Below are 23,430 nucleotides of genomic sequence, written 5' to 3' on the forward strand. Positions count from 1 at the left end.
ACAAAAAATGGTCTGATTCTCACTGCAACCAGCACCCCAGGAACTGCTCAACACAATATGTTGCAAGTGCAAGATGGGATTTAAAGCAGCTTGTTCCTGCAGAAAAGCATCTATAAAGTGCTTGGCTTCATGCAGTGCTTGCAAAGTGCTTTCATGCCTTAACACTCTAAAAGAAGAGGACATATTCCTCTATTCAATACAAATCATTAATGAAATCGACATCATCGAGTAGGTACTGATTTATATCCCATGGCACAAGCCAACGAATAACTGTGCAACGACGTTTCCTCCCTGGGGACCACCTTCCCCGAAACACAGAAAAACATGAAAAAAAAAGTCTGTGAATGTAAACACAGACAATGTTTGAAAAAAATTAATCACTCATCATCCATTAAATTTAGGCCAGCAGCCATGCAAATGCTACTTTTTCAATTGATATTTCAGCCACATATCGTCCAACCACCCTCCGAGTGACCTTGATGATATCATCTTTCATCTGTGTGATTGAAGAAGCTGTCCAACACTATCACAGGATTCAGCTGAAGAAATGAGATGTGTAATCTGCCAAGCAAATACAAAACATTGTTCACAAAGAAGTACTATTTCTAAGGAAGAGACATTTGTGATGCGGAAGTTAGATGAGAATACTGATACAGTCATCCTGCATGTTGATAAAGGTAACTATCATCATATTACATCAGGAAGCTTGTAAGGAAAACATACATGGTCTACTAAGTTCTGATGTATACAAGAAGATTAACACAGAACCTACCAACAATGTGACAGTATGGACTGCTACTTTAATGAACACTTCATCGCTACCAAACTAAGTTATAAGAGGTTTAAAAGTGCAAGATGTGGTACCACCAAGATTTTATGGGCTTCCTAAAGTTCAAAAGATGGATAAAAGTGACTAGAGGATTTGTGTACACAGCCAACAATGAGCACTACTGGTCACCATTTTATCTTTCTGCCAAATATTTACCTCCAATATTGAAGCCGTCAGTAGGCAAATGTAGTCACCACATTCATAATTCTATGGATTTCGTCTATGAAAATAGATGGCTGCCTTCCTTTTGTTTTTGTTCATCATAAAGTTGATGGCACATTAGGGCATGCTGTATATCATAAACCAACACATACAATTCTATATTTACATGCCAATAACTGCCATCACCCTTCAAAAATTATAAGTGTCCTTAAGCCCTTAGTGTACAGAGCACACTGTATATCTGATAATGATTATTTGCAAAAAGAGCTCACACACCTCAAGAGCATCTTTAGAGCAAATGGATATTCCCAGCAGCAAATTCGCACACTGTTTAATGTGAATCCTAGAATGCAGGTCTGTAATCAGGAAGAAGAAAGTAGTGTCATCAAATCAAGATCATTTTTGCTTTATATGGGTACTCTTTTCTTGAAGATAAGCCATATTCTCAAGAAATACCACATTATGGTGATCTTCCAGCATCCTACAAAAACTGCAGCCTTACTCAGCTCTCTGAAGGATGATTTATTGCTTCATAAGGCACATGTATATCATATTCTTTGTGAACTCTCATAATCCATATACAGGCCAGACAACACACATCTTGCATGAGAGTTGCGTGGAACACCAAAGTCAGCTGTGGCAGAACACTATCGATGAGGTCATTTGAGGAACTACAGTGACTTGAAGATTTAAATGCACACTACTTCCTTTTGGGATTCTGTTTCCAAGGAATCCATAGAAATTAGATTAACTGATAACTTAAGAAATAAAGAAAATGTTTTTAATTTGGATAAGGCATGGAATCTTGTTCTTGATGTAATTAAATAAACTAAAAGCTTAATAAATAGAGATAATGTTTTTAATTTGGATAAGGCATAGAATCTGACTCTTTGTGTAATTAAATTGCATCGAAGTTGTCAAGCAAGGTGTTACCATAGCTGAATATACATCAAGAAGCAAATCAAATGTCTGTATGTGTGAGTATACTTCTTTGCCACTGACCAGCATCTGTGTTCCGTATGTGCAGAACTGCTGTGGTGGAGCATACAAGGTCACACTTGACACCTTGTCATCAGTCCTGTTACTTATTCTCAGGATAAACAGATGATACGCAGCCAAAATATCAGTTGACGAAGTAGTACTTATGTGGCTGCATGCCCAAAATTTAATGGATTATACATAATCCTTCCTCAGTTTTATATTATAATTGCAGAATTTTCCCATTAACAAAACCTTTCATCTGATAATGCTTCTTTTTTTAAATTAATTTTGAAACCCATCTATTATCATCTTTGACTGGCAAGGTAATTAATTAATATTAATACACAGAGCTAACTACATAGGTAATTAGGTAGGTACCTAACTAAATTGCCCTTAAATTTGAATACTTGGGGAGCTGTGAATGATTTGGGGTTCAAAAGTTTTAGCAGGAATTTAGCACTACGAATATTGCACTTTCAGATTTTTATTTGTATCTTTGTGAAGGACTGAGTGCATTTTAAAATGTAGGAGCTCTTTATATGCAGAATTTAATGCTCTACAACTTTCATGCTTGATGCTTTTCATTTGGAGCACTGTTTTTGACTTTCAAGCATTAGAACACAAATCTTCTCACATGCTCATTTTGACTTCAAAGGCAAGAAAACTACTACTGATGCACTACATGAATTTTTCAACCTTGTCTGGTTTAAAAGTTATCTGAATGATAGACAGCAGTATGGTGAATTAAATGAAAACAATTCCTCAGGACAGCCAGCTCTGCACATTCTTCCACACAAACCATAAAGCAAGGAGTTCCCAAAAGCTCAGTCTTATGCTCCTTGTTGTTTTTACTTTACATAAGTGATCTTCCACATAGTCTAGCAGACACAAAAACCCTTCCGTTTGCTGATGACACCAATATTCTTATATTTCTTACTAAACAGACTTAATAATAAACATCTTATCCTAATAATGACAACAAAATTATATGGTGAAGGGAAATAGGTCAACCAGGCCCAGCCATTGATAAGACAAGACAGAGAGCCAATGTCTTTATTATCAGAGAAGATATTGATTTGTTGGTCCTGTTGACCAGCCACATAGCTGAGTCTACTGAGCAGGAAGAACCATTCACAAATATCTTCCTTATGAAACCTGGCAAAGGCAACCAAGACACATTCATTTACAACCCCTACAGTTCTACACCCTCCAAAGAAGCCAGAAAACACATATTATTTCTTCACATTCTGTGGCTGTGACACCACTTCTACATTTTTTCCACAGAGTAAAATCAAATTTATAAACAATGTTTCAAAAGAACATGAACCTCCAACATGTTGCCTCAGACTTCTCCCAATACTACTCCTGATAAGGTCGCTGAGAGTGAAGATCACTTTATGTATGTGCACGGGTGACAGTGACCTATGAATGAAATTCATCTGCAACTGTTCCAGAGAGGTTAATTGAAAAATAATGACTTCAGTTTGTTTCATAGCGAAGCCACCACTTCCCAGCAACTCACTCAGGGTCCACTTGCATGTTCAGATTGTGAGGAACAATCAGATGGATCCACTAAAATGGGGGTGGAAGACCACAAAAAATGGTCTGATTCTCACTGCAACCAGCACCCCAGGAACTGCTCAACACAATATGTTGCAAGTGCAAGATGGGATTTAAAGCAGCTTGTTCCTGCAGAAAAGCATCTATAAAGTGCTTGGCTTCATGCAGTGCTTGCAAAGTGCTTTCATGCCTTAACACTCTAAAAGAAGAGGACATATTCCTCTATTCAACACAAATCATTAATGAAATCGACATCATCGAGTAGGTACTGATTTATATCCCATGGCACAAGCCAACGAATAACTGTGCAACGACGTTTCCTCCCTGGGGACCATCTTCCCCGAAACACAGAAAAACATGAAAAAAAAAGTCTGTGAATGTAAACACAGACAATGTTTGAAAAAAATTAATCACTCATCATCCATTAAATTTAGGCCAGCAGCCATGCAAATGCTACTTTTTCAATTGATATTTCAGCCACATATCGTCCAACCACCCTCCGAGTGACCTTGATGATATCATCTTTCATCTGTGTGATTGAAGAAGCTGTCCAACACTATCACAGGATTCAGCTGAAGAAATGAGATGTGTAATCTGCCAAGCAAATACAAAACATTGTTCACAAAGAAGTACTATTTCTAAGGAAGAGACATTTGTGATGCGGAAGTTAGATGAGAATACTGATACAGTCATCCTGCATGTTGATAAAGGTAACTATCATCATATTACATCAGGAAGCTTGTAAGGAAAACATACATGGTCTACTAAGTTCTGATGTATACAAGAAGATTAACACAGAACCTACCAACAATGTGACAGTATGGACTGCTACTTTAATGAACACTTCATCGCTACCAAACTAAGTTATAAGAGGTTTAAAAGTGCAAGATGTGGTACCACCAAGATTTTATGGGCTTCCTAAAGTTCAAAAGATGGATAAAAGTGACTAGAGGATTTGTGTACACAGCCAACAATGAGCACTACTGGTCACCATTTTATCTTTCTGCCAAATATTTACCTCCAATATCGAAGCCGTCAGTAGGCAAATGTAGTCACCACATTCATAATTCTATGGATTTCGTCTATGAAAATAGATGGCTGCCTTCCTTTTGTTTTTGTTCATCATAAAGTTGATGGCACATTAGGGCATGCTGTATATCATAAACCAACACATACAATTCTATATTTACATGCCAATAACTGCCATCACCCTTCAAAAATTATAAGTGTCCTTAAGCCCTTAGTGTACAGAGCACACTGTATATCTGATAATGATTATTTGCAAGAAGAGCTCACACACCTCAAGAGCATCTTTAGAGCAAATGGATATTCCCAGCAGCAAATTCGCACACTGTTTAATGTGAATCCTAGAATGCAGGTCTGTAATCAGGAAGAAGAAAGTAGTGTCATCAAATCAAGATCATTTTTGCTTTATATGGGTACTCTTTTCTTGAAGATAAGCCATATTCTCAAGAAATACCACATTATGGTGATCTTCCAGCATCCTACAAAAACTGCAGCCTTACTCAGCTCTCTGAAGGATGATTTATTGCTTCATAAGGCACATGTATATCATATTCTTTGTGAACTCTCATAATCCATATACAGGCCAGACAACACACATCTTGCATGAGAGTTGCGTGGAACACCAAAGTCAGCTGTGGCAGAACACTATCGATGAGGTCATTTGAGGAACTACAGTGACTTGAAGATTTAAATGCACACTACTTCCTTTTGGGATTCTGTTTCCAAGGAATCCATAGAAATTAGATTAACTGATAACTTAAGAAATAAAGAAAATGTTTTTAATTTGGATAAGGCATGGAATCTTGTTCTTGATGTAATTAAATAAACTAAAAGCTTAATAAATAGAGATAATGTTTTTAATTTGGATAAGGCATAGAATCTGACTCTTTGTGTAATTAAATTGCATCGAAGTTGTCAAGCAAGGTGTTACCATAGCTGAATATACATCAAGAAGCAAATCAAATGTCTGTATGTGTGAGTATACTTCTTTGCCACTGACCAGCATCTGTGTTCCGTATGTGCAGAACTGCTGTGGTGGAGCATACAAGGTCACACTTGACACCTTGTCATCAGTCCTGTTACTTATTCTCAGGATAAACAGATGATACGCAGCCAAAATATCAGTTGACAAAGTAGTACTTATGTGGCTGCATGCCCAAAATTTAATGGATTATACATAATCCTTCCTCAGTTTTATATTATAATTGCAGAATTTTCCCATTAACAAAACCTTTCATCTGATAATGCTTCTTTTTTTAAATTAATTTTGAAACCCATCTATTATCATCTTTGACTGGCAAGGTAATTAATTAATATTAATACACAGAGCTAACTATATAGGTAATTAGGTAGGTACCTAACTAAATTGCCCTTAAATTTGAATACTTGGGGAGCTGTGAATGATTTGGGGTTCAAAAGTTTTAGCAGGAATTTAGCACTACGAATATTGCACTTTCAGATTTTTATTTGTATCTTTGTGAAGGACTGAGTGCATTTTAAAATGTAGGAGCTCTTTATATGCAGAATTTAATGCTCTACAACTTTCATGCTTGATGCTTTTCATTTGGAGCACTGTTTTTGACTTTCAAGCATTAGAACACAAATCTTCTCACATGCTCATTTTGACTTCAAAGGCAAGAAAACTACTACTGATGCACTACATGAATTTTTCAACCTTGTCTGGTTTAAAAGTTATCTGAATGATAGACAGCAGTATGGTGAATTAAATGAAAACAATTCCTCAGGACAGCCAGCTCTGCACATTCTTCCACACAAACCATAAAGCAAGGAGTTCCCAAAAGCTCAGTCTTATGCTCCTTGTTGTTTTTACTTTACATAAGTGATCTTCCACATAGTCTAGCAGACACAAAAACCCTTCCGTTTGCTGATGACACCAATATTCTTATATCTGCTATAGAAGAAACTCTCCAGTCTTCTGTAGATATAATCATAGATCAATTGAATTCATGGCTTAAAGGTAAAAGGCTGCTTCTTAATGTAAAGAAAACAGTTGGACTAACTTTTTTACACTGTGCGGACTAACTTCTCACACAATCCAAAATTGAATCACTGGAAAATAGTAACTTAGATTTTGCAATGAAACTAAATTCTTAGGGGTCTCCATAACTGACACACTAACTTGAAAAAACACATTAATTTAACTTGCACAGAACTCAGTGAATTATGTTTTATGTGCAGATCAATAATAAACGTTATAAACATGAGTGCACTGATAACAGTGTATTATACTCTTTTGCACTTGATACTTAATTATGAAATTATTTTTTGAGATCAGAGTTCTGAGTCAGTTAGGTTATTTATACTTAAAAAAAAAAAAAAAAAAAAAAATAAAAATCAGAATAATTTCATTCAAACGGAAAGGGAAACATGTAAACCACTGTTGAAGAAGCTGAATATATTGCCCCCTTCTCTGCCAATACAAACTAGAAATACTGTATTCACTAAGAAAAGCATTAAACGTGACAAAAATATAGATTTCCATCATTGTGACACAAAATCAAAAACTTCTTTAAGACTAATTCCCACTCAACAAACTGGTACAGTAATGATGTTACTGTACAGGAATAAAGTTATATAGGTATCTTCCAGCATAAAAAAAAAAAAAAAAAAATTCAGGAAGTAAATGAATTTAAAATGAATGTAAAATCTCTGTTAATAAAACACTGTTCTTCCATTCAGGAAGTTTTGGAGTCTGACCTATTCTTACAATCAAAAGCATATCAGAATAGTCGTCTCTCAAGCCATTTTTGTGCACATCTTATGCTACCTGTAGAAATAAAAGTAAATGAATTAAAAAATATTATTGTTTGCTCACTCATGCACCAAATAATAAATAAGATGATAAACCATATGCGTTGTAGCTATTAGAACCTGTGCTACATAGGTAAAAATAACATTATCAATATTATTATGTTGCCATCTGCTGTTTGTACCAGTTCTTTAGTAAGGATTGTGTGAAACTACTATAGGATATTCATGTTGTAATATGTATTTTTGTATTGTTTTATTCCACGTTATATGTACCTTTGTGTCAACTTATCCCATATCAATTGCATAAGCTTCTAGACCGATTTGATCCATAAATAAAATGATAATATTAAAAAACATGAGCATAACTCATTTTGCTGCTGAGTTGTTAAAAACTGCAGATTTTGATGACTGACTTTGACTAGACAGTTGAACTGATTTTAACTTTTAAGTAGGTCATTCTACACAAAATTGTATGCTCTTTCATTTTGGTGTTTTTGATATGTATGTTTCCACATTATAAGTGAAAAACTGGAAAAAATTTTTAAAAAATTCATGGTATTTCAGCTTTTAACAGTTTAGCACAAGCCAGAAACCATCGCAAATTTGTTTGGGATGCCTAACACTGATTTAAATTATTTCCTGCTTATGTACTTTTATTGGCCACCAAAAGTCTAATTTGCCTATGCTACATGTAGTGCAGTAAACTTGTTTAACTGAAAGCTTTATAATTAGAAAATACCAGAATAATAGTTACAGCTTTCTGAAATGGAAGCTTTAATGTGTATGGAGATTCACAAGGTCTGCCAAGAACTTTCTAGAAAGTACAATTTTCTAATTGGAATAATTCCTCACCAATTAAAGTGGAATCTTATAATGCAAAATTACCAAACGTAGTATTGTGATCATGAGTGTGATAAATCACACTGATTGCATGTATAATATTGTATTAACATAGGCCTTTGCATTTGTGTGAAACTTGTCCAAAGCAGTCACTTGTGATGAGTTCTATTATCATTATTATATATATGTAATCTTTGTCTCCTCTATATTTTTTATTGACTCATCCTACATCTGTACAAAATGTCTCAGGACCAAAACTAACTAAATAAATGAATAAAATTAATAAAGTAACATTTTATTTTAGTCAAAATACACATTTTTGGGAAAGAAATTGGGGCTACTATACTGCAATATTGGATTTTGGAAAGAATTAAATTTTAAGAGTGGAACATTTTAGAACACAAAAATTTTGAAATGAGTAGCTTTTGAACTCTCAATTTTTCAGAGAAAGTAAAATGCGTCTTTGAAAGAGGAAAATAGGAGCTTTCAAAGAAGCTATGTCAGTCTTAAAACAAACAATTCTGTAGCAGTATAGAATTTTTACTTGCACTTGGTTTACAGGTATCATATTTCCTGTAATAATATGTTTCTATAGGAACTATATATATTATTGTCAACAGCTATAAGTAAACTACATTGTCAATAGTAATGAAATGTTGCTTGGATGAGAATTTGACAATTTTGTATACACATGGCCTATGCATTGTTAATTAGAATAGATAATAAAGAAATAGCAATAGGGGTAGTATAAGAGCAAGTAGGATAATACAACTTTGCTCTGCAACAGGTCATGTTTCTACATTTCTCCAGAACCCACATTAAGGTTCTCTCATGGGTGCCTCTACTAGTTTTTCCATTCTTAAGTGAATAATTTTGTCAGTATTTTGCAATGATGACTTATTAAACCGATTGTTTGGTACTGTTCACAACTGTAAGCACCTACATCTTTTGGAATTGGAATTGTTACAATCTTCTTTAAATCTGAGGGCATTTCTCCTGTCCCACATGATCTACCCGCTATGCAGAATAGTTTTGTCATAGCTGGCTTTACAAAGGCTCTCAATAATTCTGAGGGAATATCTTTACTGAAGAGAGCTTCTTTTGAATTGCCTTTCAGTGCTCTATCAAATTCTTCCAGATTCATATCTCACATCTCATCCTCACTTCTACTTCCTCTCCCCTTCATATAATATTGTCTTCAATTTCATTATCCTTGTATTGTCTGCCTATACATTCCTTTCAACTGACATTTTCCCTTCTTTGCTTAGTACTGGTTTAAGAACTATAACAGTAACAAACTCTCACAACTCTGATAACATAATAATTTATGCACTTTGCTATCTTCGATAATCACTTACTCTCCCTGCCTTATAAATCTCACTGACTGTGCAGATGGTGTTCTGATTGTATTAAATAGTCTCAGTAATTAGCTGAGCAAGAAGCAGTTCCGTATGTGATGAAAACATTTGATGAGTGTTGCTTGAAACACAAAAATGAGCTTCCTGTTCATGTGATGTATCAAACACATCAACATAAGGGTATGGTATGAGATAGAATAATTTACTCAATTTTTTTAAACAAAGTTATTGTTTTCATTCAATCCATATTTAATGAAATATGTGACTATCGTAAACTCCAATACATCTACATCTACAGTGATACTCCACAACCCACATAATGGTGCATGATGGAGGGTACTCCATACCACTACTAGTCATTTCCTTCCCTACTCCATTCACAAATACAACGAGGGAAAAATGACAGTTTGTATGTCTAGGTATCCTTTAATCTGACCTGTTGCAGACCCCAAACACTCAAGCAGTACTCTTGAATTAGTTGCACTAGTTCCCTGTGTGCCGTCTTCTTTACAGATGAGTCACACTTTCCTAGAATTCTACCCATAAACTGAAGTTGAACATTCACCTTTCCTACCACAATCCTCACGTGCCTATTCCATTTCATATCACTTTGCAGCATTACCCAGATATTTAAATCTGACAGTGTCAAGCAAGATCCTACTAATGCTGTATCTGAACATCGTGGGTTTGTTTTTCCTACTGATATGCATTAACTTATGTTTTTCTACATTTAGAGTTAGCTGTCATTCATCACACCAACTAGATATTTTGTCTAAATCATATTGTATCCTCCTACAGTCACTCAACTTCAACACCTTACCACATGCCGCAGCATCACCAGCAAACAACCACAGTCTTCTGCTCACCCCATCCACCAAATCAATTTATATAACTAGAGAACAATAGCAGTCCTATCACACTTACCTGGGAAACTCCTGACGATACCCTTATCTCTGATGAACACTCACCATTGAGGAAAAACTATTGGGTTCTATAACTCAAAAAGTCTTTGAGCCACTCCTTTATCTATGAACATGCTCATACTTTCTTTAACAGCCTGCAATGTCACATGCTTTCCAAAGATCTAGAAACATGAAATCTGCCTGTTGTCCTTCATCCAGAGTTCTCAGCTGAGTTTTTCTAAAACCAAGCTGATTCATGGACATAAGCTTCTCAGTCTCAAGAAAATTTATTACATTCAAACTGAGAATATGTTCAAGGATTCTGCAGCAAACTGATGTTATGTACATTGTTCTGTAATTTTGTGGGTCCATTCTATTGCCCTTCTTATACACATCTGTGCTTTTTCCACTCACTTGGAACTTTGCTCTTGGCACGAGATTTGAGGTAAATGGAAGAGGCCAATGCTATAGAGTACTCTTTGAAAAACCAAATTAGGATTATATCTGGACCTGGTGACTTATCTGTTTTCAACTCCTTCACTTGTTTCTCTGTGCCAGAGATGCTTATTACTATGTTGTCCATACAAGAGTCTATTCAATGGGTAAACTATGCCTATTACAAACATGTTTTTTATGATTTGTGTTGAGTTTTACATGCCCCATATGGGATCACAATCTGCATTAAGCTAATTCAGCTATAGGTACACATGTAACTGGCAAGAAAACCTTAGTCATTGCTTTAGTAAAATGACTATGAGAGTGGCCTTTCTATGGAATCTGCCCAATACTACCTCTTTTTTGGATGAACTCTTGCTATAAAGGATTATTCAGTGAGTGTTGTCCATCAACAATTCTGTGAATTGAACACATATCAAGGGAAACTACTACATGAGGTTGGATCTTTTTTACTCATAAACCATATATTATAAAGTCACATGCTTCTCATACATCTAGAAATATGGAGACACATAACAGATCCATCATTTGTGAGGTAGCATGTACATTTTCAAGACACTATTTTTTGCTCAATATCATATTCAAGCATAATAGAATAGAAAGATGTTGGGAATATTGTTCTATAATTCTGTGAATCTCTTTCTATAGTCCAACTTACAAACAAGAGTGAACTGCACTAATTTCAGTTACCTGTTACCGTTAAAATTTAATGAATGAGAAATGATGTTAGTACATTTAATATAAAGTTTAACAGCAATGGAAATTTTTGGATGGAACAATATGTAAAATAAAGGAAAGGCAACCACTCACCTATAACTGATTGATGTGTGGTGCACAGAAACACACCAGCTTTCTCTAGTAGCATTACACGCAGTCATATACACACCCACACAGACACCAAAACATGCAAGCCCATGGCCATGCCAATATAAAGTTAATAACAAAACTGAAATATGTGAGTAAAAAATTCACTTCTACAATTATGTAAACATTAGACGGTAATGGATTAAAAACAATAGTATTAAAAATAATTGGCTCCTTGGTTCATACATAGTTTATATCCAACTTATCATCAGGCAATTGATATAAAGCACTACAACTTACATTCAGTTTTTGCTGATACTCATATTCAATAGCCTCATTGTTTCTGATGGCCTTTTCTAAACATGCACGAGCTTTCTCTGGGGACATACATCGTTTATTGACACCAATGATTGCCTCCATTTCTGCACAATGCTCTTGTGTTTCTTTAAGCTTCGTACGGAGCATGTTGAGTTCTGTAAGTAATTCTTTGTTTTCCTATGCACAAAACAGAAGCAAATCTTTCTGATCAAGAAAATCTGGAATTGTGAACACAACATCAGTTAATACTGTATTAAAAATAAGTTTGCTAGTTTGCAGCAGTTTATTTTTTAAGTTTACACAAATTGGAGATTTCCTTCACACTTATATTAAATATAACTACTAAAATTTTTCCTTAAATGAACATCCATTATGATTCTAAAGGCGCATTGTGATATAGATATCGCAAAACAACATGGATTAACCATTATGGAAGTATGGTCTTCTAAGTGCTTCCTTAAAAAAGAGAAAAAAAATCACTTGGAACTTGAGTGTCACATAACAATCACTCGTCAAGCATATCAGTCAGTCGGAATACTGATTTTTGACAAGATTTGCATATGTTTTGGTGAATTGCATTATAACCTTCTATTTCTGTGTAAAACAATTTTTGACAATGCACAAAAACATAGACTGCTACTTAGCATAAAGATAACATGCTAAGTTGCAGACAACCACTATCAAAAGACACTCACACTTAAGCTTTCATCCTGAGCCTTCATCAGAAAAAGAGAAATACATACGATTCATTCACAGAAGCAAACACACCTTACAAACATATGACCGTCAACTCCAGCAGCTCAGGTCAGAATGCAACTATCATGTGGAACAGAAGCAGCAATCCGGAGTGGTCGGGGAAGGGTTAGCAATGTAGAGGTAGGAGAAGAGAGAAGTGCTGTCTGGCAGAGTCTGCAGGGACTAGATGCCAACAGGTACAGTGTCAGGAGATTGTGAGGCAGGGAGGTGGAGAAAATGGAGTGAAAAATGAGAGGAGAGGGAAAAGGTGCTCCAGAGCAATGGATTCAGTTTCACCTGGAGGAGCACTCTGGATACCATCTCCATAAGTTAACCAACCTGCTGACATACTACTGCCATCTTGAGCACCACTTTCCAACCCCTACCCCACCCATAGTGTTCCTCCTCGTCCTTGTCCATAGCATTTAAACCCTGCCTAGTGGATCTTTTCAACTTGCCACATCTCCCAAAACTCACTACCAACACGCCATCAAATCCAGAGTAGAAACATTCCTGTAGCACTGCTGTTAAACTTTCCACCGAAACCCTCAGCTTCACAGACTTTTCAGGCCTTTCCAAACGCCTCATCTTTAACCCAGTGCTCAAATTCAACCATGCTGGACTCTCCTTCTCCTGATGCCTGTGTGTGGAAACATTGCTTTGCTGCCAGTCCCTCAAACCAAAGCCAACCTAATTCCAACATTGAACTCTGCCTCTTCCAGTTCATACAATCATCCAACCATGATCTACCCCCTCCCCCTCCTCTGTCCGTTTAACCACCTGCTGCTCACCATCCAGGAATTCCTTACCCCCAACTTAGCCTCACCATACTCCCCAGGTCCCTTCCTCAGAACATCAATTTTTCTGCAGAAAAAAGAATAGCCATACACAACCTCAAAACTAATCCTGATACAATCATTCTGTCTGCAGGAAACAGTTCCACCACTGTTGTTACGAGTCCCAGTGACTATCTGACAGAAGGTCTCCACCAGTTTTCTGACTCCTCCACCTGTAAACTCAGCCAGATTGATCTCATCCCAGAAGTCCAATATAACCTCCAATCCATGCTTAAAGCCTTAGGCCCTTCCCAGAGCTTCTCCCACAAATCCATTTCCCTTCTCACCATTATGACACCCTGCACATCCTTACAGCACAGCAGTGCATTGATGATACTCTACGCCCCATTTTCTTGCCATTCATGGCAAGCCATCCTGGGCTTACATTTCAGCAAGATAATGACCACTTGACATAGCAAGAGTTTCTACTGCTTGTCCTCATGCTTGCCAAATCCTACCTCAGCCAGCAAGATTGTTGGATCTCTCCACAACTGAGAAGATTTTGAGCATAATGGGCAGGGACCTCCAATGAGCTCATTGATGATCTAATGTGCCAATTGGACAGAATTTTGCATCATATCCCTCAGGAGGATATTCAGCAAGTCTATCAATCAATGCCAAGCAGAATAACTGCCGAGTAAGTGACGCCAGAAACCATTTCCAGAAAGTTAAGTGATTTAGACAGGAATATAATTTAGTTTAACGCCGACAACAAATTAAATACGTGCATTAGTGTATCGTTTAGTCTTGCTGTTAAAGGTTTGACTTTCCTTTGCGTATTTTTTCAGAAAACACGAAAAGATCGTAACTTCGCGAAGTCGCGCTTAGGCTTAAATTTTGTAAACGTGTTTGTTTCTTGTTTCACGGTAATTTAACTAGTTTCTCGGTAACAAATAAGTAAACTACCGTAAATAGCGTATAACTTCATTGTTTTAATACAGATTTCAGAAAAACAGGGTAACTTTATATCAGAAACTTGCCTATATACATTTGTTTATAGGCCTAATTCTCGTAATGTTTTTGGAGAATCAAAGTTAAAGTATCTCGTTTAATTGTCCTTTTCTTCATTCCATCGAGTGAAATATATAATAAATAGCGTATACCTTCGTTGTTTTAATACAGATCTCAGAAAAACAGCGGAATTTTAAATCAGAAACTTGCTTATATACATTTGTGAATAGGCTTAATTCTTGTAACGTCTTTTTTGATTTTCGGTAATTTAATTGATTTATTCTAGCTAAAGTATTATTTTTGCCATGAGTGAGAAGTGCCTGACTTGCCATAGAATTGTTAGTTCCGGGGTTTGGTGTGATGGATGCAGTAGTTTTTTTCACTGGGGGGACTGCAGTGGCGTGGGTGTTGGGAAAGTGGATCAGGCTCATCAGTGGTTATGTAGGATTTGCAGCAGAGATAGGAAGATAGTGGAACAGGAGGGGAAAATTGCTGCCTTTCAGGCTGAGCTAGATCAGGCTAGGGAAGATCTGGACAGGTTAAGGAGGGAAAAGGGCAAAGAGAGGTGGGAAGTGGCAACAGGTAGCAGAAGGAATAGACCTAGAACTAAGTCTGACAGTTTTGTGGTGAATGTCAAAAATAAGTTTGACCTGTTGCTTCAGTTAGAAACTGATGAGCCTCAAGTAGAGGTAGGTGTAGACAGGACACAACAAACTTTCAATAGGAAATTGAAAAAGAATGTAGGAAAGTCATCGAAAAGGAAGAAAGTTTTGTTGTTAGGCAGTTCTCATGCCAGAGGTGTAGGCCAACTTCTGCAGGAGAAATTAGGACCAGAATACCAGGTCACAAATTTTTTCAAACCAAGTGCTAGTCTGGATCAGGTGACAGAGGATTTAGGTTCACTCTGTAAAGGATTTACCAGGGAAGACACCGTGGTTATTGTGGGAGGGCCAGGGAACAGCATCGACAGAGATCCTGGGTACAGTATAGAGTGTGACCTGGTAAAGATTGCGTCAGCATCGAGACACACCAATGTTGAATTTGTATCTGTCCTGAGACGCCATGACCGGCCTCATTTGAACTCTTCTGTTGGGAGAGTTAATTTGGAGTTGGAACGGCTGCTTGGATCGGGTGCGGGGGCTCATATTGGTGTGGTTCCTGTTGATTATCTCAGTAGGTGGGACTATACCAGGCACGGCCTACATCTCAACAGGAAAGGGAAGGGGAAACTGGCTGGGGTAATAGCAGGAAATTTAAGGGGGGGAGGCACTGCCATGAATGGTAAAATACCAGTGGTTACAGGTGTTGGAGCAGCACCTTTTTTAGGATAGGTAAGACAGAAAGATGTCAAGTTCTACGAGAGGTCAGGATTGAAACAAATCTTCAGTTTAGGAAAGAAATTAAACAGCACAATTCTAGCACATTGGATCACCAATCACAGCTATCAATTATAAATTTTCACCAATCACCAGAAATTTTATCTCCACCAAGTTGTATCTCAGTCCTAGGTAATTCCATTGATGAATTAAAGTCACCCAACCCAGTTGACATAATCTGCCTCTCTGAACACCATGTGACCACTGGTATAGGAACTAGGCCTAAGCACAATGAGAAACTCAGACAGGAGAGTACTGCAAATGTTAGAATAAGGAAAGGTTCTCATAAAAGTATAATTAAAAATAATGTAAGTATATTTCATCAAAATATTGGGAGTTTAAAGAATAAAGTAGATGAGCTCCTGGTTTGTTTAGAAGATTTAGAAGCTGAGAATGAAATAGATATACTATGCCTGTCTGAGCATCACATTGTTACTGATATGGATAAGGTAAATGTAAGTGGTTATAAGCTCTCTGCACATGTAATGAGAGAAAATATGGAGAAAGGAGGAGTTGCCATATATGTCAAAAGTTATCATTGTGCAAAAAGTATAGAAACAAAAAAGTTTTGTGTAGAGAAACATATAGAAGCATGTGCCTGTGAGCTTAAATTAAATAAAGGCACATTTATAATTGTAACTGTATATAGGTCCCCATCAGGAAATTTTCATCTATTTCTGAAAAATTTGGACTCCTTGTTGTGCTATCTGTCAGACAGGGGGAAGCAAATTATTATTTGTGGGGACTTCAATGTAGATTCTCTGAAAGAGGATAATAGGAAAAATGACCTTGAAGTATTACTCGGTTCTTTCAATTTGACACCCGTTATTGATTTTCCTACTCGGGTGGTAAAGGATAGCAGCTCACTGATAGATAACTTCTTTATAGACCAAGATAAGTTTAACCAGATAAATGCTCAGCCTGTTGAGAATGGTCTTTCTGATCATGGTGCACAGCTGATTTTGATGTTACTAAATGTAAGGGTAGTGTTGCAGATCTGGAAAACTTGCTAAGACAATACAATTTACATCATGTTAATAACAGGCCCACAAGAAACAAAGCATGTTTAGATAACATCTTTGTAAACTTCAAGACCACTGGAAACACATGCGAAGTTGTAGTATTCCCATTCTCTGACCATGACTCCGTATCTCTAAATTATGCAAGTAAAATTCCCCTCAATAGGTGCAATGCAAACAGACGTGTCCCAACAGTTGTGATTACCAGACCCATAACTGAGGATAAAATTAAAACATTTCGTAATTCCCTTGCTGACAGAGACTGGTTTGGCCATTGTAGTGTCGATGGGCATTACACATCAAGTAATGATCTGCCAGCCAAAATAATATTTGATAGATTTTTTAATGCATTCTTGACCCTATTTAACCATAGTATTCCCATAAAGAAAATAAAAATAATGGACAGCAGCCACAAATCCAGATCTCAAAACAGACAAAATATATGGTACACTAAACAGCTGACAGATCTAAAGAAACAAGTTTTGTTACTGTACAACATATACAATAGTATGAAGTCTGACTGTGCCAAATCAGCCTATGTGGAATGCAGGAATGAATACAAAAAAGCCATCCTGCAGGCCAAAAAAACCTACAATGCCAACAGCATACATAATTCCACCAATAAATGCAAAACTGCGTGGAAAGTAATTAACAGTGCTGCCAGAGGTACTAAAAAAGACAAAATTAATATCCCACCACAAACACTCAATGAGTTTTTTATTAATTCAGTGAAAGAAATAGGAGACGGAATTATCAAACGAGACATTAGTCCATCAGAGTTACTCTCCCAAAATTGGGGTAGACAGTCACTAAATACAAGCATGGTAACCTTCTCCGAAGTGTCGCCTAGATATGTACAAGGGGTCATAAAACAACTGAAATCATCTGATAGCTTAGATATATATGGCATATCATCCAACCTGCTAAAAAAAGTGTGTGACTGCATTCTCTACCCCTTAACCCATTGTATAAACAAGTGCTTACTTGAGGGATATTTTCCTGATGAGTTAAAACTGTCTAGGATCGTCCCAGTATACAAAAAGGGAGATAAAGACTCTCCATCTAGCTACAGGCCTATTTCAATAGTACCCACATTCTCCAAGGTAATAGAATGCATCATGTACCAACAATTATCATCTCACTTTGAGAATCTAGGAATAATTAATGCTACACAATACGGGTTTAGGAAGAATCTGTCGACCATTGATGCAATCAACACGGTAGTCAGTTACATCCTCAAAGTTTTTGAGAACAAAGGCTTTGCTCAGGTCTCATTCTGTGATCTAAGCAAGGCCTTCGACTGTGTTGAGCACATGCCACTACTAGAGAAACTAGAATTCTACGGCATCAAAGAAAACAGTCTCAGACTATTAAAAGCTTATCTCAACAACCGTAAACAGGTAGTTTGTGTTGGTAAGGAAATGTCAAACATAGAAAATGTTAGAGTAGGTGTGCCTCAGGGATCTGTACTGGGGCCCTTCCTGTTTCTGATAATGATCAATGACCTCCCCTCGTTTATTAGATCCACCACTGTATTGTATGCAGATGATACGACTTTTCTCCATAGCAGTAACAGTCTTAATGATCTTAAAACCTGTGCTGAAAATACACTCACTCATGCAGCATATTGGTTCAGAGCAAATAGTTTCCTGCTAAATGAAAATAAAACTCAGCAGATAATCTTCACTCTAAGAGACAAGCCACTATCTGATGACCCTAGTTCTGTTAAATTCCTGGGAGTTTATTTAGACGAAAAGTTATCCTGGGGCCAACATGTAAACTATATTAGTAGTAAACTATCTAGAGTAATTTATTTATTAAGACAACTCAGAAATTGTGTACCTGAAACATACATCAGATCATCTTATTTTGCATTTTTCCAGAGTATAATATCCTATGGCATTATCTTGTGGGGTAACTGTAGTCATATACATGACATCCTATTATTGCAGAAGAAAGCCATTAGGATAATTACAAATTCTTCACATAAGGCTCACTGCAAACCCTTATTTACTAAACAAAAAATTATGACTGTAATAAACCTCTATATATACAATGTCTTAATCTTTACGAAGAAGAACCTACAAGATGTGAAACGTAGAGAAAATGTACATTGTTACAACACAAGAAGCATCAAACACGTATACACGCCTTACCACAGACTATCAAAATCAATAAATAGCTATGAAGTCACAGGGCACAAGCTATTTAATAAGCTGCCACATGCCATACAGGATCTTCCTGAACATACATTCAAAGAAAGACTGCATGAATGGTTTATTGCCCACCCACTCTATGATATCAATGAATTCTTCAACTGTAAAATGCAGTAATCTAACAGATGACCCACTGTACATTGATTGTAATATAAGCTAAAATATTTCAGTAGTCAATACCTTATCACACTGTATTATAAATTGTAACTTCATTTGACATTGTCAATTGCTGTAATGGCCTAAAGACAATAAAATCTTTATTATTATTATTATTATTATTATTAGTTACAATATATGACATAGCTCCATTCAGCAATACTAAACAGTCCTCCAAAGTAGTACGTTCAGTCAACGATTTAACAATTGCAAATTTCAGGGAAAGCCTACAGCAGTTAGACTGGGATGAGGTGTACTGTGAACCTGATGCCAATTTAAAATATAATTTATTTCATGACATTTTTGTAAATGCATTTGAAAACTGCTTCCCCAAGAAAATAGTTAAATATACTCGTAAGAAACCTTGTAACAAACCATGGCTTACTAAGGGTATAAAAATATCTTGTAACCGGAAAAGGGAAATGTATCTGACAGCAAGAAAGAGTAGTGACCCAGAAACTATCAAAAATTATAAAAACTACTGTGGTATATTAAGAAAAGTTATTAAAAAATCCAGGAGTATGTGTATCATGTCTGAAATCAGCAACTCTGATAATAAAATTAAAACAATTTGGAATATTATTAAAAGAGAAACAGGTCAACAAAGAGCAGAGGAAGACAGTATTACCATCAAATTGAATGAAAACTTTACGAACAAAAAGTCAGAAGTTGAAAATATTTTTAATAATCATTTTCTAAATGTTGTGGATATAGTAGGATCCAGGTGTTCATTAGAAGATGCTAGGCTGTTAATGGAAGAGGCCATACCTATGCAATTTGATACAATTGAAATCTCACCAACTTCTCCCTCTGAAATTAGGAAAATAATAAACTTGCTTAAAAGTAAAAACTCACATGGAATTGATGGCATTTCCAGCAAAATACTAAAAGCTTGTTCGCAACAGATAAGTAAGATTCTCAGCCACCTGTGTAATAGCTCTCTGGAACAGGGCATTTTCCCTGATAGACTGAAATATGCTATTGTTATACCTTTGCATAAAAAGGGGGATAGATCCGATGTCAACAATTACCGTCCAATCTCCCTTCTAACAGCTTTATCCAAAATTTTTGAGAAAGTAATGTATTCAAGAGTAGCTTCACATATCTGTAAAAATGAAGTACTAACAAAATGTCAGTTTGGTTTCCAGAAAGGTTTTTCAACAAAAAATGCCATATATGCTTTCACCAGTCAAATTTTGAATGATCTGAATAACCGAACACCTCCCATTGGGATTTTTTGTGATCTCTCAAAGGCTTTTGATTGTGTAAATCATGAAATTCTGCTAGACAAGCTCAAGTATTGTGGCATGAGTGGGACAGTGCACAAATGGTTTAATTCGTACCTAACTGGAAGAGTGCAGAAAGTTGAAATAAGTAGTTCTCATAACATGCAAAGATCAGCACATTCCTCAAACTGGGGAACTATCAAGAATGGGGTTCCACAAGGGTCAGTCTTGGGTCCTTTGTTGTTCTTATTATATATTAATGACTTGCCATTCTATATTCATGAAGAGGCAAAGTTAGTTCTCTTTGCTGATGATACAAGTATAGTAATCACACCTGAGAAACAAGAATTAACTGATGAAATTGTCAATACTGTCTTTCAGAAAATTACTAAGTGGTTCCTTGTAAACGGACTCTCACTGAATTTTGATAAGACACAGTACATACAGTTCCGTACAGTGAATGGTATGACGCCATCAATAAATATAGACCTTAATCAGAAGCATATAGCTAAGGTAGAATATTCCAAATTTTTAGGTATGTCCATTGATGAGAGATTAAATTGGAAGAAACACATTGATGGTCTGCTGAAACGTTTGAGTTCAGCTACTTATGCAATATGGGTCATTGCAAATTTTGGTGATAAACATCTTAGTAAATTAGCTTACTACGCCTATTTTCACTCATTGCTTTCATATGGCATCATATTTTGGGGTAATTCATCACTGAGGAATAAAGTATTTATTGCACAGAAGCGTGTAATCAGAATAATAGCTGGAGTCCACCCAAGATCATCCTGCAGACATTTATTTAAGGATCTAGGGATATTCACAGTAGCTTCTCAGTATATATACTCTCTTATGAAATTTGTTATTAACAACCAAACCCAATTCAAAAGTAATAGCAGTGTGCATAACTACAATACTAGGAGAAAGGACGATCTTCACTATTTAAGATTAAATCTAACTTTGGCACAGAAAGGGGTGAATTATACTGGCACTAAAGTCTTTGGTCACTTACCAAATAGTATCAAAAGTCTGACAGATAACCAACAAGTATTTAAGAAGAAATTAAAAGAATTTCTGAATGACAACTCCTTCTACTCCATAGAGGAATTTTTAGATATAAATTAAGAAAAAAAAATATTAAAAAAATAAAGAAAATAAAAAATAAAAATAAAAAAACACAAAAAAAATAAAGTTGTTATATTAACTTAAGTATGTTGTTAAATTAACCTAATTATGTCATGTATTGGAAAATTCGACTCGTTCCACATCATTACGAAATATCGTATTCATGATCCATGGAACTAGTATTAATCTAATCTAATCTAATCTAATCTAATCTTGCATAAGAGCCAGAGGTGGACCAATATGTTATTAACTTACACAATTTGTGAAGCTCTTTTTCTTGAATAAATCATCCAATTTTTCTGACATTGCAATAATTTTTTTGTCTGTAGATGCACACTACATCGGCTGATTTCCATCCAGTTTGGATAATTCCTTTGAGGCGCTTTCTTTTCCTTTTTCTGTTTTAGAGTGTATATGATGCAAGGTGAGGTAGCTAAGACAAAATGTGCTCATAATATATCCAGGATAAGTTAATATATTGAGGTTTGGTTTTCACTAAGTTATAGTGGACAGTGTGCTGCTTTTTCTGACATACACAACAAATTTTTTGCGTTTATAGCTGCTGAATTATGACACTCACTTTGGTTTATTTTATTTTATTATAAATGGAACTATATACCTTTTCTGTGGAAATGGAAAGAATCTTCAAATACAAGGTCAGTGACAGAATATGTGTTGAACTTGATAAAATGGTGACAAGATAACAGCACTGTAAACCACTTTTCTACTACCAAGAGGAAAGATCCTATAGACATCTGCCCTAGTGCACTAAATGTAAGCAAATATATAACTCAGATGTAGTTCATGTGTTTACCTGTGCATTTCACACCCATCACTCTGTGATCTGGTGTTGTATCTATCAAAAAGCTTGTTAGTTATGCTATTGAGGCTTCCACAATGTTCACAACAGTTGAAGAAGTGGATACAGTGTTTGTTTTGATGAAGTTGTTATAGTAACACAGCAGTTTTATGCTGAAAGGTGTCCTGACTGTGACAAAACCTCATGATTTGTCTTTGCAAACATTACAAAAAAAATTTAAGGAACTGTAAGTGTAAAGAATAAAATATGCCAATGGAAAGAACAGCAAATGATGAAAGAAATGCAACTGACATTGTAGAAGCAGTAGCAGACAGTCCACACATTATTCTGAGGTAGCTTGAATGTGTGCGTGAGAACAGCCAAAAGCAGTGTTTTGTCAATAATGCATATGCATTTCATGTTTTCCACATTTTGTTCTGCCAATAGCCTCATGGTAGTAACTTTCAAAAGTGGTTACTGTTCTGTGAGTGGTATCTAGAGAACTGCAAAGTGATGCACATTTCTATGCAAGATGGAAAATCAGTCTTCCCAGTATGCCCAGCTGATCAAAGTAACTCCCACAATGGATGAGAGAGCTGGATGAACAATGACCTCAGTCTGCCACATGTCGTATGTCTTTTTCAAGAGTCACATAATTGGTCCTTCTTTTACTGATGTACTCTACATAGCCATAATTCTCAACAGTTCCCAACAGATAAGCTGCTGCAGCTATTGGAAGAAATTCCACTGGGATTAACACAGTCCATGTGGTACTAACAAGATTGATGTCCTGCAAATTTTGCACAAATAATTATAAACATTTTTAATAGAACATTTAGAGGTAACTGGATCATTTTTAAGGGAAAAAATGGCCCACATGCTCACTAGATTAAACACCTCCAGATTTTCTCTGTTGAGAAAATTAAAACACGAAGTTTACAAGGAAACACCTCTAATACATCACATACCATTACTTT

General features: G+C 36.1%; 1 protein-coding gene across 1 annotated transcript in view; it reads right to left on the minus strand.

Annotated features, from left to right (window-relative positions):
* Positions 1-8,248: 8,248 nt before the first annotated feature.
* The window catches only part of LOC124776831 (cilia- and flagella-associated protein 57-like), a 127,294-nt gene continuing 112,112 nt past the window's right edge, over positions 8,249-23,430 (minus strand). The window contains exons 4-5 of the mRNA XM_047251995.1: positions 11,937-12,185; positions 8,249-8,335 (exon numbers count right to left, since the gene is read on the minus strand). Coding sequence (XP_047107951.1) covers positions 8,249-8,335; positions 11,937-12,185 — 336 coding nt within the window. The remainder of the gene's footprint in view (positions 8,336-11,936; positions 12,186-23,430) is intronic.

Source organism: Schistocerca piceifrons, chromosome 1 (genome assembly GCF_021461385.2).
Source record: "Schistocerca piceifrons isolate TAMUIC-IGC-003096 chromosome 1, iqSchPice1.1, whole genome shotgun sequence".
Classification (NCBI taxonomy): Eukaryota; Metazoa; Arthropoda; class Insecta; order Orthoptera; family Acrididae; genus Schistocerca; species Schistocerca piceifrons.